Source organism: Geospiza fortis, unplaced genomic scaffold, assembly GCF_000277835.1.
Source record: "Geospiza fortis unplaced genomic scaffold, GeoFor_1.0 scaffold1466, whole genome shotgun sequence".
Taxonomy (NCBI): Eukaryota; Metazoa; Chordata; class Aves; order Passeriformes; family Thraupidae; genus Geospiza; species Geospiza fortis.
This window is the reverse complement of record NW_005054635.1, coordinates 248,291-267,404: the sequence shown is the minus strand read 5'-3', so window position 1 is coordinate 267,404 and position 19,114 is coordinate 248,291. Positions and strand designations below refer to the sequence as shown.

Genomic DNA, 19,114 nt, shown 5'->3' with positions numbered 1-19,114 from the left:
CTCTCAGCATTCTGCCTGTCTAACCGATCCTTGGGAATTCCCACTCCCTCTGAAGGCAATCTCACCCCCAGGACTTGTGGTAACAGACAGGCAGGTAAAGGGACAGACCACAAAAAGGGAACACTGGGACTGCATGAACAGTTCCTGCATTATCTGAGTTCACTGTCTTCTGGCAAAGCGTACATCTCAAAACAGAACAGTTGCTTTATGCAGTGGATGGGATGTGGGGATGCTCCTCAGTCTTCTCACACACTTCAGTTTGCCCCATCTGGTGATCTCTGAGTGATGGAATGAGGGGCATGAATTTGCCTTCCACCAGTTCATGGCCTGAACCCCTAAAACTTGGTTGTATCTGTTGAAATACATAGCCACAGAGAAGAATATAAAGGAAGAATATACTACAACTGCTGTTACACCAGGAATTGCATTCTGATAGAGATTGATTCATTGGAATTCTGAGACAGCTGCAAGTACATCTGAGGGTATGCTGTAGGCTATGGTTGGTAGTGATGCAGCCTTCTGTGCATTCATGCTAATGGGGGTCCTAAATACTTGAACTTGCACTAGTGAGCTTGTGGAGCACATTTTCAAGATAAAGAGCTTGTGAGATATCTTTTCTTTTTTGTGTTTTCTTTTAAGTTTGAAGCCAAAGGGGTTCATACAGAAGAATCCCAACCCCTTGCACAGCTTGTTGTTAAGAAATTAACTAAGGAATAATCATTCACAGACCAGGCTTAAAAGGCTCTCAGTTTTAAAGTCAAGCTATCAGCCTCACTTCTCAGTCTACTTCATGATCCACATAAACTGAAAATATGTCTAAAGTCAGTTTCAGGGAATATTCACATAAACCAGGAGTTTGGAGGGAGCTTTTTCTGTGAGATCTGGACAGTCATCCTCTTCTTTTATCTGCTAAGGAAAAGGCTACTTTGGAACATGACAACCAAATTATCCACATGGCCTAGAGATAATTCAGATTAAATGTCATATTCTCAAAACCACTCATGAGTTCCCTGTGTAATGTGCTTATTTTGTTTGATTAGTAACTTTTCTGAATAGAAGAGCAAAAGCTTTCTCTATCTTCTGGGTTATCATTTAAAATATTTAATGAATACTTTTTACTAACTGCCAAACTCTCTTCTGAAAGTTCAATGTGGAATTTAACTCACCTACCCCAGTAGTGTGGTCTCCTTTTGGTCCAGTGTAAGAAGTGGGAGTTGGACCCCTCTTCCTGTGCCAGCTCCCACGACCTCTCTTCTTCTGGGTAAACACACACTCATCTTTTTCAAAAGTGCATTCTCCAGGAGTGGGCAGCAACAAATCTGTAAGGAGAGGATATAGTTTAAAAGTTCAAATACATTAGACTGATAATATGGAGAGATTACATAAGTAATGTATTGCATTTCCTCACCTGCTGACATCAATTACAGCTACCTGGCAATGCTTACACTAATCACAAGCTTATACAAGCTACCTTCAAACTGTATAAAATTTAATTTCATTCTCTTCACATCTTTGGGAAAATCTGTGCCCTAGTCTAGCTCAGTAATTAGGATTCACTAGTCCTAGGATTCTTTAAAACAGTTTATTAGTCTTCACAATAGTGTTTTGGGCTAGATGATCTTATGAGGTCTTTTGGTTTTGGTCGGATTCAATGGTCTTAGAGGTCTTTTCTAACCTTAGCAATTCTATGATTCTATAACTGTCATAGGCTCTGTTATAGAATTACCAGTGTAATTTTCTTCACTGTTTTGGCACCCCCAAGCAGGTTAGTAAGTCCCAGCACGTATAACATGCATAATAAATGAGCATTGTCAAAAACTGGAGTTTCTGTCAACTGAAATCAATGCCACATTTAACTCTCCTCTGTTCCTTTGGCACCAGACTCTACTGCAGCCTACAACATACCACAGAGGTGCAATTACTGGAGTATTTTCATTATTACAATTCAATTAGATCATACAAAAGGTGATATAATTCAGGGGCATGCCAGGAAGCTTCTGTCAGGTAATCTTAATTTGTCATTCAGAAGTAGACATTTTGAGCTGCCTACACCTTTTGAAGAGGAGGAAGCCTTGATATCACTGCGGCATTTTTCAGGCATTTATTTTGCTGCCATCAGAGACAAGCCATGGCATGACTATACAGCTAGATACCAGTTCTGCACCTTTGGTTCCTTTTCCAATTACCTAAAAATTACAGCAAGACACCTGTTGGAAACAGTTTAGAAAAATGGCATCTTGTTTTGTACATGTGACTTCTCTCTGTTCTATAGCCTGAATGCATAAAATCCAATCAAGAGAGGTCATTAAAAAGCTGTTAGGACCATTGCAAAGACATGGCTCTATTCCAAAGAAGAACGGGATTGTAGACTGTGCCTGCCTCATGAGAATTTTTTTTTAAATCAGGATACAATTGTTGTATTGTCAAACCTCCAAAGCCACAAAAGGGGGAGTTTGGTGAGTTCAGAGAGGTTGGCCTGTGCATGTCAGAGGGTAAAATTTTGCTGAAAACCATTCAGTTTCTCCCACTACAGTGGGAGTCTTAGACTGTTTTTCTCTGTCTTCATCAAAAATCTGCAGCTCAGGTGAGGCTGTGTCTTGACCTTGCACAACTATATTTCTTGCCTTAAAAAAAAAAAAATGCTGTGTTTTGAAAAACACAGGGTCCATTCCTGGCTTCTTAAAGACCATTTAAAAACTACTTTTCACTCAGTTGAACTGTGGGTTTATTTTAATGCCCTCAAAGGACCTTTCACCTATATACAACTGCTCTGGAGTCACTGAAATTTATTAGGAGTTAGCTGGTACCCCTGTGAGCAAAAACTGGTCCTTGCTGGATGTTTCTTGCTTTGCAAAATAGGATATATGCAATACTTATTGGAAAAAAAGAAAAGATGAGAAACCACAACAAGATGAAGTCAGCTGTAGGATAGGCTTGGGAAATGAAGGTGTATGATGAACTCTTCTCAAAAGGATAGCAGCTGTCAGATGACAAATACACATGGTCTTACCAGCAGCCTGGCAGCTTCCCAGGCTCAATGATACATCATCCAGTGCCACAAGTCCACAGTCCCAGAAGCTTTTACACCAGCTAACAAAGACAACCTGCGATACAGGAAGGAAGGTTCAGGTACGAAACCTGGCACTGTTAAGAGTCTGAAATGTTAAGTGTTTTTTCCAAATGCACAGATAATTTTGAAATCTACAGAATAGGAATAATGGATCCACTTTGCCTTGGCACATTCTGCCAATGACTGAAATGTCAATTCCAGTGGGGACTAAATGTATGTTTTCAATCTAAAGAAAATATTTTCTCACTTTTGTAGGCCAATTATGTGTATCTCTATGTAATTCCCATTTTACTAGAGTATTTTTTTGTCTCTGAGAAAACATGACTCACTGAGGTTGTGTTTTTTTTCTTGCCCCACACCCAACATGAACAGCTCAAATATCTTCAACCATCTTATCCTGAAAACAAGGAGGTTTTATCCATGGAAAAATAAATTTGAAACAGTAATGTGGAGTGATGGACAAGAACGGCTGTGGCAAAATGCAAAGAATTATAGAGATGAACTGAAACTACTACACACAATGGGATTATTCATAAATGACTCAGTGCCATGACATCGTAGAGCAGGAGACTTGAAATGTTATGCATAATTCACAGTGCTCATCTGAGTTTGTGAAGGTTAATAAAAACATCCAAGATAATTGATTTGAGTAAACATTAATTCTGCCATGGAAAATACAAGTCACTCATGAGATAGTAAAATAAAATGTAAAGAAACTCTAAGACTCTCAGTTGCCCTTCTGCCAAAGTTGACACAAATCTCTTTGAATTACAGAAGACACATTAGGATTTATTTTGTGAAAACACTGCTGGCAGTTTTCTTGGCGCTAACTACACCAAACCATCTGTCTGACCACTGGAGTTATGACCAGAATTTAGGAGGAGCTTTTCAAAACAATTCCTTTGTGTTGAGTTCTATTCTAGTGATTGCAGATGGATTACTGTCACTTCAAACTGTTTACTCTTCTGGACAACACCTCAGTTGCATATTTGAGGTTAAATGCTGACTGACAAGTTTCACATGGGTACAAAATGGCATTCAAAAGTTGTTAGAGCATTATTTAGTACGTTCTCTTCTAGTAGGCTTGGTAACACCTTCAGTATGGTACTTACATGGTATTTTGCCAGTTTGTTTTGCTATGTAGTATTTATTGACTCATTTGCTTATAGTAACAGGAACTACACCAAAAACTTGGAAGCATGTATGCATTATGCTGCCCAGGCTGGAGCAATTTTTGAAACTCTTCAATTCAGTGCTCCCAAACCTGATTATTATTGATTATCTGTCTTGTAAACTGCCACTGGTATGGAGTCAAGGAGTGCCCCTGCACAGAATGCAAAACTGCTCAGCATATGGTGGCCTAAACCTCACACCTTTTTTTTGTGTTTTTCTTCCCACTCTAGAACTGTACCTTAGCCTCAAGGTTTAACAGAACAAAAATTTTTTCATCCTTTATAAGTTCATTGTCAGGACACAGGGGCAATCCTTTATAAACAGTAGCATCTCTTGGAAAAAAGCATAAAATAAGTGTAAAATAAGATACTGACATTGGGTGAATACCATTGGCCAGAATTTTAATAAATACATTCTGGTGAACATTTGTTATAAACTAAAGACATATGATAGCCCTAAATCCATGAATCTTCAGAAAACCACACATGTAAGGGTGAAGTCAGTCCCCATTTGTGAAATAATGTTTCCACATTGTGGAGTCATGTTTTAAGTGATGCTTTAGTATTGACCTCATTGGGAGCAGGATTAAGTTCTTTATTCTTAGATTGCAGTAATTTGTTCCATACCAGGTATCTAACCACCCACTGGGTCCTGGAGAAAGCCCTCCATTTAAAAAGCATCACAACAATAACTGAGGTCTCTCAAAGGCCACCGAACCAGTAATCTTTGTACAACCAAGGGATTGATCTGGTTCAGTGACTTGTTCAGCTTTGCCATCTGTAGCTTAAGCTTCACTAGTTTTCCACTTGATTTTTGTGGTGTTGAGGGACACACTGCCATGAGCACACTCTGTAATTTCTGGGATGAAATTACAAAGTCTTTTATTTGGGAGCTTCTACTTGTGAGTGCAGAGTTTTCAGTACTGGCTATAGCAAATCTACTGAAATTGTTACAGTCTCCTCAATTTATTTTATTGTCACATTCTTGATTTAATTTTAAGCAATGGACTAGAACATTTTTATTCACAGGTCAAATTTATTCACTCTTCTTCTGTTTTAAATATACTTTTCTGTCATAAAGCAAAATATTTGAGTATTTGAACTTTACCTACCAAAATTGTATCAACTTGGATTTACTAAACTACTCATTTTCACACTGAGTCAGATCTCTGAATCCTTCCTACAGTCTCAATAGAAGTAATCTCAAGTTGCTTTGCATTTGTTCTTGTTTTGAATTAAAAAATTTGCTAGGTCAATTTTTCCAAAATAAAATCTTATGACTTTATCTTATGCCTTGGAGAAGACAATAGGGGATTCTTTGTGCTGAGCTTTTTTTGTCATAAAGCATGGCAGATGAACAACATACTGATTGTTTCAGGCTAGGTAACAGAGATTCCTGGACTCTCATGCTATTTTGGACGCTACCTTAAAAACACTATCCAGTGAAGGCAGTTGTTGCCCGTGTTACTGAAAAATAAAACATATCTCTCATGTCTCTTTTTGTTCCAATAACAGGATACGGCTGGGGAATCAGTTTCCTTCCAAACCACTGCCCCAGCTTAGAAGCTGGTTTGTTTACCTTGCAGTGCCTAATCAATGGTCCTGGCCTTCAGTCTCAAAGTATCAATAATCCCTTCTTAGCACTTATCCTGGATGATATGAGGTATGAGCAATGCCAGATGAAAATGGCCGGTTGAGCAAGCTTCTGCTAAGACACCACATTGGGTTGTGCTGCAGATACTGGGTGAGGTGGAAGGGACTTCTCATCCTTACCACTCAGCGACTCTACAAGGAGTTAAAACTCACATGCATATGAAGTTAATCTGCTTTTAGAGGAGAAGAAATAGGAGGACATGCAGTAAGGTACCTTCAGTGTAAGAAGGGATAGTGGGAAGCTTGCTGTAGGAGGTTTGGCGGGAGCTGGACTGAGAACAGGAGAAAAGGAGATGCCTATATGTTCCCTTGGATCCCTATATGTTCTGTGTGTTTTCTTTCCTCCTTGTTTAATCCCAGAACATATACATCTTGCTCAATTAGAGAGCCAGATCAGCCAAACAGAAGAAAAATATGAAAACAGTCCGAACTGGTGACTTGAAAGCAAGCTATGCCTCTGCAGCAAGGTAATTTATCTTTTCCATCCTAATGAATATTCCTAGTTTAAATGACACACTGTAAATCTGTGTAGACACAAAACTCAGTCTGTCACTTAGACACATTTAAAGTTCAATTTCCTAAAGAAGAAGAATAGTTATAGTGGAGTCTGACGTGGGGTTTTTTTCTGAGAAGCTACTGTTTTAACTTCCTCACAGTGACACAAGTATTACAAAATAAAAAAATAATTTGAACACTAGAAACAAAAGTGTGACCTGACAGGAAGAAGCAGTCAAGACTTTTTCACACAAGACAGGGAGCCTGACTTTTCAGTCAGTTATGCAAATAAAGAGCTTACATATAAGCATGTAAGCCAAGGACTGACCACACAGGGGATGGGAAAACCATTTTGACTGTCTCGGGGCTCTTCAATACAGATGTTTTAAGTGTAGACCAAATTACTCATAGCTAGCTTAAATAAAACTAGATTTTAAGTGGCTTGTATTTCTTTGGCCTAAACTGTCAGAAATTCATTTATCAAGAATTCAAGTAAGCCAAGATTAGAACATCTGCAAGCTTCTGTAATTTAAAACAGATTGATTTAAAATGGCATGCAAGTTCAGTTTCTTGCTATGTAAATACAACGAGCTTCTATGGGAAAAATAATGTAATATGAAAGCTTCTACATAAATAATTGGACAACATTGGTAATAAGCTTGTGACAGTTGAACAAGTACTTTTGAAAACCTTTGTTGCCCAAGGGCAGAAACAAACAATGAAAGAGAAACATAAAGCTAACAAAATAACCTAGTGCCACAGACTGTTTATCCTACATCTCCTCTTGCTGGATTGCACAGCCTAGTAGAGAACACTGCCTGCACACAAATATATATACAGGACACTGATATTCTCATCTGTCCCTGACCACCCTCACAGATTTCCACAAATCTACTGTAAGGGCTCTATCCTCATTCCCGTTAAACAGTTTCCTGACCATTAAGGATTGGAGATTCCAAAAGGAGATGTGTAATATTTCATGCAACATATCACCTTGCTTAGCAACTGAGAAGATGCAAGCCATTTAGGCACTGCTTCCTAACCTGAGTAACTTTTTTCAGTTTCCAGTATGCTGTTTCCATAACCATGTATCAAGTACCACAGGAACTGAGGTTCCCACTTAGCAGCACTATCCTACTGTTTCCAGACTAACTCTACCATTCTTATTGTAGGCATTTCTGGTGACTGTTCTTCAAGAAGTTTTTCATTTTAAAAGGTAAGGGTAGGAATGACAGGACTCTTCTATAAAACTGCAGCTAATTCCAGCCTCTTTAGGGTGCATACCTTATTGTGCGAAGACCGATAAAGGTTTTGTTGGAACAGTACCAAAAACAATCTTTTATTTGACACAAGTGTGAGTTTTTCAAAGGAAGAGCAGGAGGAGGAGGAGGAGGACGAGGACGAGGACGAGGAGGAGGAGGACGAGGAGGACGAGGACGAGGACGAGGAGGAGGAGGACGAGGAGGACGAGGACGAGGACGAGGAGGAGGAGGACGAGGAGGACGAGGACGAGGACGAGGAGGAGGAGGACGAGGAGGACGAGGACGAGGACGAGGAGGAGGAGGACGAGGAGGACGAGGACGAGGACGAGGAGGAGGAGGACGAGGAGGACGAGGACGAGGACGAGGAGGAGGAGGACGAGGAGGACGAGGACGAGGACGAGGAGGAGGAGGACGAGGAGGACGAGGACGAGGACGAGGAGGAGGAGGACGAGGAGGACGAGGACGAGGACGAGGAGGAGGAGGACGAGGAGGACGAGGACGAGGACGAGGAGGAGGAGGACGAGGAGGACGAGGACGAGGACGAGGAGGAGGAGGACGAGGAGGACGAGGACGAGGACGAGGAGGAGGAGGACGAGGAGGACGAGGACGAGGACGAGGAGGAGGAGGACGAGGAGGACGAGGACGAGGACGAGGAGGAGGAGGACGAGGAGGACGAGGACGAGGACGAGGAGGAGGAGGACGAGGAGGACGAGGACGAGGACGAGGAGGAGGAGGACGAGGAGGACGAGGACGAGGACGAGGAGGAGGAGGACGAGGAGGACGAGGACGAGGACGAGGAGGAGGAGGACGAGGAGGACGAGGACGAGGACGAGGAGGAGGAGGACGAGGAGGACGAGGACGAGGACGAGGAGGAGGAGGACGAGGAGGACGAGGACGAGGACGAGGAGGAGGAGGACGAGGAGGACGAGGACGAGGACGAGGAGGAGGAGGACGAGGAGGACGAGGACGAGGACGAGGAGGAGGAGGACGAGGAGGACGAGGACGAGGACGAGGAGGAGGAGGACGAGGAGGACGAGGACGAGGACGAGGAGGAGGAGGACGAGGAGGACGAGGACGAGGACGAGGAGGAGGAGGACGAGGAGGACGAGGACGAGGACGAGGAGGACGAGGAGGACGAGGAGGAGGACGAGGAGGGGGAGGAGGAGGAGGGGGAGGAGGTGGAGGAGGAAGAGGTGAGGATGAGAATGTCTGCCTTCCTTCAGTTGGCACGTGACTGGAGAACTGTGTTTTTTACAGCAGTGACTTGATCACAGAGATCTAGGTTTTCATTGTTTATCCAAGATCAGTTTAGTCATTTACCTATGACTTGGTGGACAAGCAGGAAACAGAGATTTCTTGCCAGCAAAGAGAAATAAATGCTAGAATAATTTAACATTAAGCATCACCATGGTGATGATGTGAGAAGAAAGGTCCAAAGATACTCAGATCAAGTACAGAGAAGGCAGCAGGGTGATAATAGATATTTAGGGAAAACAGTACAAGAAACAAACCAGCACTAAAGCTTTTATATTATGTCCAACCCAAAAAAAGCTGAAGAACTTGCTGAACTGGAGGTCACAACTGGACCACTGTGTTTACAGTCACTGTGAGGTATTTTCCAATATTTTTTAAAATATTTTTTTAAAGATATGTCTACTATTGGCCTCCACAGCATCTTGCAGGAAAGTTTCTCACTATTGTTCTGAGAAAGTCTTCTCTTTTCTTTGTTTTAAAACATGTAAATATTCAAGTGCAACACAGAGTCACTTGATTTCCCTTTCTCACAATTGCAACCAAAATTACTTATGGAGGATAAGAGAAAGCAATCAGATGAACTCAAGTAAAGAGAGTGAGGAAAAAACCATCAAAGAGGAATAAGAGAATACTTAAGCAATGAAAAAACAAAAATGCAGCCACATCTAGATAGTAGTAGGATAGACTGTTATGCCAATTACCTTTCTGAGGATTTGATTTTGAACTCTTTGGGAGGTTCAACCACTATTTTACCAGGTAATATTGCAAAAGCTTGTATGATGGATAAAAACCACAAGATGTTTGCTTTCAAAAACCTGAGCTTCAGAATGGTAACCCAAATCTAGCAAAAATGAGCAGAATTGATAAAAGCAGACCCAACTGAACTCAACCTTCGTTTTAATCTAGGTATTTGGACTTCGTTGTGAAGTTGCATAAGAAAAATATTTTTCCAGGCTGGTGTTTACCCACATACATATGCACACGTACACACACACACACACACACAACATACTCACACAATATTAAAATGTAGATTCTTACTTCACAGTTCATGTGAGCTTCTCAAGGATTCAAATGATATGTCAAATTTTCTTCCAGTTAGCTCCTGCATTTTCCTGACATGTATTGGCATGGAAGATCAATTTCAGTACATTCTATCAACTGAAAATCATTTATATAATTCAGATTTAGGTTTTCATGCTGTCCTTAAAGAGGCTTATACAATAAACCATGAAGGATTTAAATGATGTCAAAAAACATTGGAAGTTTTTTTTGTATTTCTTTCTTCTCACACTGATTCCCTGGGTACAGTATAAATCAATATTATGAGATAGTGCTGCAAGTACTAATTAGGAAATAAGGATTTTAAATTCCCTGCCTTTTCACTAGAATTATCAGCATGTGTATTTACAGTATGTGTACACACACACACACACACATATATAAATATAAATATATATACACACAAACACACATATATGCATGTAGGTATAGACATTTATGACTTGCTTAGCTAGATCATACTTGCCTAGCCTTCAAAACATTTTATTTTCGAAATGTCATATTAAAGCCAGCTGGCCAGCTTCATATTTCCTGCTCACAGAACTCAAGCCATCAACTTGTGCCAGACTGCAGTTAGCTAATTCAAAAAGAACTTGCAAAAACCATTATAGAAACCAAGAACTGAAAATCTGCATCTTTTTATTGTCCTGATGCAAACAAATATGCTGTCAAAACTAAAATGTATTAGATGGATTTTATATATTTTTCAAAGCTTTGGGAGTAGTATTTGTAGTAGGAAAAAGATGAAGGATGTGAGTAATTGATTATTTTATAGCAATTGTTTTCTGGCTGAAAAAATAATTTTGACCTTCAGGACACATTATCGTTGACTTGACCGGCTGTTAAGGAAGTGCCAGGAGACTGTTTACTGTTTCCACATGGGCTGACCCAATCCAAAAGTGGCTCCTGGTAACCAAGAAGATGCTCAGCCAAACTACTGTACAACTTCTTACCATCCAAGTCTACATATGATACATCTCAGGAGAAAATAAAATAGGCTCATCAGTCACTACATCTGTATTAGAGGAAAGGTGGCAGCCCTATCTTATTTTGAGACCACCTCTCTCCACTGAAAGACTGTTTTTCACTTGTCTATAACATTGCCAAGACACAATGATCTCAGCTCAGATTTTCCATGCTAGGTCCTTGGTACAGCCTTGTTTTGGAAGATTTAATCCAAAACAGTTCCATCATTTCCGAGAACAAGAGCTAGGAAAAAGGGCTTATTTTGCCCCTATTAAACAAAAAAATTCTGTGAAAAGCTTGAGCACTCCAAGGCTTTGGAGTAGAAGCAGAAAAGTGTCAACAGTCTGATCTTTATGCCAGTGCTATCTTTTCTGTCAAGTCATTAGGTTTTGAGAAACTAAAATTTGTAAGAAATGAGACAAGTAGGGCAAACAGAATGGAACATGAATAATATTACGGGGGAAAAAAAATTGGATTGTCCAGAGCTGAGAGTAAGATGAGGACTGGGGTGGGGGGCAGAGGGGTGGTTCATTGCCTATGGGACAGGTTAGATAAAATAAAGATGCCTCAGTGAGGATGCAAGAGACATAAGGACAGATTGCAGGAGACAGGACAAGAGAGGTCAAGCTTCTGTCATGTCTCAGCACTGTCTCCCTCCAGAGCCAGAAGTGTAATCCCTTACTTGCTGGTTCCTACCACTCCTTTCTACCAGCCAAAACATGCTCTGGTGCAGCTCCACAGCTGCCCTACACTGAAATGCGTGGTGTGGATTTTGCCAGCTGTTTCACTACTAGGAAGACACATCTTCACAGATAACTAACCTGAGTGTTTACACAGTGCCACACAGTAATATTTGTTTCCTTCTGTTGCATTGGAAAAGAAGAAACAAACAAAATAATGCATGAAAAGACTTTTAAAATATTAAGGCTGAAGAGCTGGACATGAGATTGCAAGGAAAAGCCAGAATCAAATTCACTGTGCAACTTCATTTAAGCCTACTTCTAAATATTATGAGCAGACAGCCTGTAAGTACACCAGGTTTTTATCCTCTGCCTTAAGCAGACCTGCTTAAACTTTGGCAATATTTGTCTTTTTTATGCTGCCTTCCCATCTGTAAACATACCTTGATGTACTTTTCCATTTAATATGTTTCAGAACTTCACCCATTTTGTTCTGTTTATCTAAGGAAAACCTTATGAACCAAACCTCTTGTCAAATACGTAGTTATTTAGCTAATGGGTGCCTGAATTATGGTTTGCTAAACACATGCTGACTTATGTATCCCCAATAAATCCCAATATTTTGTGATATTTGAGGAATGCCTCCTCAACAGAAACATTTTGCGACTTATTTCCATGGGAAGGAAGACTTTCACAAGACCTGAAGCATCCAGAGAAGGTTTTTGAGAATTGACAGAGGCCAATAAACCATTCTGCAGAGCATAGTTTTTCTCCTCCTCCTACACATCTTCAGACTCAGAAGCACTGAGGCAAGCTTCCTCACAACTGTTTTACATATCCTGACTTCTAGGAAAACAAAAATTGCTCTTCACAAATTCATGCTGGAAAAGATTTTCCATGTAAATGTCTGATGCTAAAAACCTGCCACCTCCAAGACTGTCAACCAGTTCTAACAGTCATGCTCAGATGTCATCACTACTCATGCAGTTGATTTTGCTACTAAACTCTTCCAGAAGTAATAAAGAAATACCTAAACAGGAGATGACAAAAGTAAATTATAAGTTTGCCATTTTAACTTCTCTGCAAGTATCTTGGTATGATACTATGAGAAACTTTTCTAGTATGCACTTGCTGGGCACTAATAAAATTCTTTTTTTATTCTCTAACACTTGAAAGGGAATTACAAATTCTGTTATGTTATATGGATAAAGTACATAAAAAACCCACTGAAACTTTAATATACCAGGTGTCTGACATAAAACACTACCCAAAAACTAGGACGGAAATTTTAAATGTAAATTTGCCTGTCAACAGAGATGGCAGCTGGTTTTTGACCTTTTATGGTTAGTAACAACTGTTTTTTCAAAAACTAATTTTTAGTGGAGAAAATATTTATGTTTGTCTTTAATTTAGGAATACTGAGAGTTGCAAGACAAGCTTCCATTCAAATGTTCAACATATTATCACACTCTGGTCAACATGTAGTGATCCATCTGATTCTCTGTAGATGACTCACTGATAGTGAAAATCTGTTACAGAAATCAGGATAAATACAGAAGTAGCACTTATAGAAATCTGTGTAAAAGTCAGTCTTTGAAAAAAGAGTGGAGATAAGGAAATACAATGGCTTAAGGACTTACTCAGGAGGTGATGTCAAGCACCAGTGTGTTATTAACGTGTTGAGATAATGTCATGACCTCTCCAAGGAGACACTGCTAATTCTTCAAGTCCATTGCTCTCATTTACACTGACTTCTAGTTTCATATTGTAACCCAGCAGTTGAGTTTAGGGAGGGAAGATCAGCTCCCCATTTTGACCAGAACTTACCAGTACTTTTTAGATTAATTAAAATCTGCAATTGAGTGCAACGATGATATGACTCACATAGGAAACGAGCAAACAAAAATGAGAGGATGTGGAGCATGCTGAGAAACTAAGACTCAAATGGCTTTTGTTAGAGCTCCTCTGGTGAAATCTCCAGCTAGTTCACTTTGCAGATATAGCTCATATAGGATTAATCCTATAACAAAGAACTCTGAGAAGGCAAGGAAAATCCCCTCTCAGAATTCAGAAAATTTGAAGAGTCTTACCTTGCAAGGCATGGGCTTTTTGAAGGAGATTTCAGCTTGAGTCCAAACTCCCTTTGGAGAGTCCAAGACAGACCAGATTTTCTCTTGAACAACATGATTCTCCTCAAAGATATAAACTGCAAGAGTGCCACTCATCTTGAAAAACCCATATAAGGCATAATAAAAACGCAGACAAAACTGCAAGTTTCCTGGCAGGGTCGGGCCATACAGACGTCCAATGTACCCAGGCTGTGATGTAAACTTTGTGTTTGCCAACAAATAATAGCCTGCAAGACAGCATAATTATTGTATTTAATATGGTATTAGTACAGCTGATTTGCTATTAAAGCAGCTTCTGTTATTGCATCAGACTTGGGTTATAAAAACCCAGTTCCAACTGGCAAGAAATAGATTATCACACTCTGACAGGAAATAATAATTTTTTTCCAAAAGCATCCTGTCTGCTTCTAGCTAAACTGGCACATGGCTAAGTTATCAGAAATAAGTACTTATCAAATTTATCCTGAAAAATTCCCTGGCTTGCTGGCCTCACTGGAAAACTATCATTTTCACAGGGTTACCACTGTGAGACAAAAAAAAAAAAGGAGAGTGGGGTACAAGGCCTATTATTCCCTGCACCAAGTATAAAGAACTGAGACCTCAGTGCATATGATTAATAACCATGAATACTCTACTCAAAGAGATGTCTGAATTTCAGAACTTATTAACAGTCTTTTCATCATGTGGTTTCACTACACAATATTTATGTTTTCATTAAAAAAGCCAACTATCCTAAGCCTAGAAGAGCTAAATGACCACTTTTCCTCTCTGAAAACAATGCATTAACCTACTATTACATTTACTTCCATATTTTTTTGGATTCATCCCTCCAGCAACTACAGAGCAGTACAGTGAAGATAGTCTGATTTGTGGTCCTGCCTGACTATTCAATAGGTGACCCTCCTACTCTACACGTGGGGAAGCACAGCCAGAGCTCCAGACAGGACCAAGCTGTAAGCCCTGATCTTCAATGGCAGAGAGCTGCACTGAGGCAAGCTAATTATTGTGGCAGTGATATTTCTTAACAGAGTGAACAATGATACAATAGGTTAACCTTAATCTTTTATACAATACTTATATGTAGTTTGACTCTTCTAGGAGAAAGCAGTTTTGATTCACCGAATCCAGTAGTGTGATCTCCTGCTCTATACACATTGCGCTTCACTTTCACTCTGCTCCATCCTGGGCCATCTTTGTGATCTTGGTAGAAATTACACAGATCTTCCTCAAAATTGCAGCCTGCATTGGCAGGATTGAAAGGAACTCCTAAAAGAAAGATGCATATGTTCTGTTAGGATGAGTACAGTGTGATAAACATAGGTTTGATGCAGAAGGATGCCAAAGCATACTTTGCTTCATCTTGCTTTTCTTTACCGAAGATAAGCACCTGCAAAGATGTTACACATATAGTGCACAGCCATGATGAAATCAAACTATCAAATTTCTATTGCAAGTTGGTCTTAGCTTCTTATACTTTTCGCTGGAGCCAGGAGAAACCCTGCTTCATAGCCCCCCTAAAACACAAATGAGGTCCAGATACTAAGACCAGATTCTTCCTCCAGGATAGGTAATTCACAAAGACATTCAGACCATTTGTTTTTATCTGCTCCTTCATTCAAAAGATTATTAGGACAAAATGAGTGTGTCCATGTGCCTGTGTGTGCACTGAACATCAACATTTAGTATTTTTTTAAAGAGCATTTATTAAAAATCCTTTTTATAGTTACATGTAACATGTGTTCATGTGCATGCTGGAAGTAGATAAGCAAAACAGTTTTCACCACCTCATGGCAACTTTGCTCTGGAGCTTGCCTCACACCGTGCTAATACTGCAGAGAAGAAAGCTGAACCATTTATAGTAAAGTTGATTAAAAGCAAAGCTAAGACCCGCCCAGCCCTGCAGATGGCTCTCTCTAGACCTGCAGTATGGAATTCATGGGTCAGAACTTGCCTCAGTCTGAAAAAATGCTATATGGGCCATGCTAGTAAGTAAAACATTTCTACTTCTTCAAAGGCCTCACCATAGGTGAGGTGAAGGTGCTTATAGAAGGTGCTTGGGGAAGGAGAGGCAGAACCCAAAGCTATCCTGCAAATTTTGGCTTTGCCAGGAGCCCAGACACAGGACATTGTGTACATCACTCTACAGAAGCACATATGACCTTTCTTCATGGAGACGAAGAGAGCTTTTGCACCAGTGGCAGGTACACAGGCTATCAGCTTTAGGAGAACAAAAATTGTGGCTTTGGAGTGATGCCTGAGGTCTTTTCAGTCTCAGATAGGCCAAATCTAAGCCCTCCTATGTGTCTTAACTCTTCCTGCAGCCATGGCCTCCCACCTCTGCTTTCCTAGTTAAAGAAAAGGCAGGTGGAGCACAACCATGTGGCATTAAACCCATATTCTGACTCAGCCTTTGCTGAGCAGGTTTAGTACTCTGGTACCTTTTCGTCCATTTGGCTAACATCAAGATTTTGTTGAACAAAACTTCAGAAAAAAAAAATAAAAAACTTAGTGCTGTTATATATACTGCTACGGCCAAATACAAGGAGAATGGAGAGCTCTTGCTTTTTAACATCTCTACTCAGAAGAATTGAAGATGACAATAATTGATAAGTCTGAAGGATCAAACAGTATGTGTTGTATATGTTGCATGTAAAAGAGTATAAAGTAAATAATTTACTTTCATTTCTCAAACAAAAATCCCAAAACAACCACAAAACCAACCTTCAAAATCAAAGTTAATAGGCGGAGTTCTAGATGAACCTATCATATTCAGAACAGATTCTGATCCATTCAGATTAGATCTGAACTTCAACCATTGAGGCAGAAAATGCTATAAAATTTATCCCATTTCTCAACAGATAGGAGTTGTCTGAAAATTAAAATGGAAAAAACAGATAAGCAGCTCCAACCCTGTGAAAATTGCAAGCATAACTTAGGATTTTTGTTGCAAAATAAAGCAAATACCAAAAAGTTATTGAGGAGATAATGAAACAATGGATTTACTTAGCCAGGAGATGTGGATTATTAATGATTAATGTATCTGGAATCTACCTCCTTCAGCAGTGATACTTCAGCAGTGGAGGCAGCGCTAGCAGATACTCTGAGATAAAAAGGGAAAAAAACAGCCCCTTTTTCATTGATCACTTTAAAGCATTTGCCAAAAAATTCAAACTTCTGATCAAAGGAAAAGATGGCATCTACTTTTGACTAGCGTTTAGTGCCAGAGTAAAACCCCAGCAAGCAGCTACTTAAGAGGCTGCATTCACAATGCTAATGTCCTTTGTCCCAAGTGCCTCTACATCAGAGGTCACAGGGATTCAGGTGGTGTCTGTTGCTGTGAAAACTTAACAAATACTCGACAGAGCGCCCTGCCTGAGATGAGTAATACCTCCTGGAGGAGTGAAGACAGGGAGGCAAAGCTCATGTTTTGGCTCTGTAGAACACCTCAGGGCATGTAGCATGAAGAATGCCTACACTGGCATTAATGAAAAGCCCAGGGCATTTTCTTCCTCATACCATCACACCTGGGAAAATCTGCCTTCTCTTTCTGTGACAAGCCTGCAAGTGGTAATTTCTTAAAACCAGTAGTGATGCAAATACAGCATTCAGTCCAGCACTCCAGCTGCAGAACCCTGAGGCAAGGTCTTTGGAAAGGAAGCATTAAGAATTGATTTCCAAAAAAATGAATGGCACAGGTGTTATCTGCTGTTATGTCTTCTGAAGGAAGAGGAGCCCAGTGGTGCTGGTCAGTTGAGAAGGTAGCACCAAAACTGCAAATACTGACAGACAGCTCTGAGGGACAAGGCAGAGGGAGGAAATAAGGGAGATAAATAGCAGCAAGAGCTCATCATACCTGTCTGATTGCTGCAGTAAACCGGAGAGAAAGAAATGTCATCAAGGGCAACATAACCTCCCTTGGCGCTATTGAAAGCCACTTCAAATATTACCTAGAAATTATAGTAAGTTGTTATTCGTCTGCCATATACTCAGCAATAATTTTTGTACACATCTTTGAAATACAGAATTCTGACTGAATGTCCCAGACACACTCCAGCACATCTCATACAGGGCTGAAAGTGTTGGGACTAATTAAATTATATCACTTATTAGGGATATAAATCAGAGCCTGACCTTAGCAGTAGATCATTGCTCACTCAAGGTCAAGGAAACACCAAAAGGAATATAGCTCTTCTGCTTTATGATGCACCACTTTTAAAGACGCAGTAAGGCTTCTGCCACTGTATTATACAAAACCACTATTCACAATCATCAGTCTGTACTGACTAAACTTCCGGTTTTATCTAGAATCTGTTTGGATCAAGAGCTAAAACCCCATGTTCTTTGCTATTAATATATTAAATTTTATAGTTTTCTGTAAATATCCTCAGATATTGAAACCCATGACTTGGCATTAGCTGTCAGGGAAGATTTCCTATACAGAATTTATTTAAGAACCAGAAAAGCTATTGCTGTGTTTTGTTTACCACAAAGATCAAACAATGTATTGTATTTAGTCATTCCCAGGGGAAATAATTTCCTCAAGTAAGTGCAGGACCATCTATAACTCTTGAGGAAGTGTCTTAAAATTTCTCTTAAGTATCAAAGGTCCGAGATACAGGAAAACTTTGAGAGCCAGCCCCAGGGACAAAGCAAGGAAATAAGGACAAAAGCTTTCAGAGTGAGATTCTTTTCAGTGAAAGCAATGCCTGTGATGTTTTGCAGACTAGGAGAGCTAGTGAAAGAATCCTGAGCAATCTCCTTTAGCTAGATGAAACAAAGAAGAACACCCTCTGGAAGCAACCAAATAATTTATGTGTTAAGGTTTAATATTATTTCTATAAAATTATCTCTGAAATAATTACTGTGTTAAATTACATAGAAATTCCTTGAGCAGATTAAAGGCCTGTCTAGCCCAGTGTCTTTTTTCCAGCAGAGAGCACCTACAGGTGCTCTGAAGACAATTACAGGCTTTCAGTTCTTCTTCCCTTACATTATATTCCTGATGGATTCTTCCTTTCCCATTAATTTTTCTGATCAGTTTTTTAACTGATCTTAATAATGGCATCTATGTTATGTTGTGGAAGTGAGTTCTATGGTTGAATCACATAAGAAAAGACCCTCTGTTCACTTTATTTTAAAACTGTTACATGGTAACTAAGAATTTGGAACAGCAATGTAAATTTTGAGAAACAAGGAACAGTTAATCTTTTCTGTGTCCTTCATGACTCTCAAGAACCTCTAACATATTCTACTTCCATCTTTTTTTATAAGGGCTGAAAACTGTTATTTCATTGATGTAACTTCTCCATACTTTTCATTATCTGCATCTCCCTCTTGGACAATATTTTTTAATCTTTTTTTAATCTTCTTA

At 39.9% G+C, this 19,114-nt stretch overlaps 1 protein-coding gene across 1 annotated transcript in view; it reads right to left on the bottom strand.

Moving 5' to 3' along the window:
- MAMDC2 (MAM domain containing 2) overlaps positions 1–19,114 on the bottom strand; it is a 33,668-nt gene that overhangs the window by 2,858 nt on the left and 11,696 nt on the right. The window contains exons 6-10 of the mRNA XM_005430449.2: positions 17,597–17,690; positions 14,863–15,009; positions 13,705–13,970; positions 3,011–3,104; positions 1,167–1,319 (exon numbers count right to left, since the gene is read on the bottom strand). Of these exons, the coding sequence (XP_005430506.1) occupies positions 1,167–1,319; positions 3,011–3,104; positions 13,705–13,970; positions 14,863–15,009; positions 17,597–17,690 (754 nt within the window). The remainder of the gene's footprint in view (positions 1–1,166; positions 1,320–3,010; positions 3,105–13,704; positions 13,971–14,862; positions 15,010–17,596; positions 17,691–19,114) is intronic.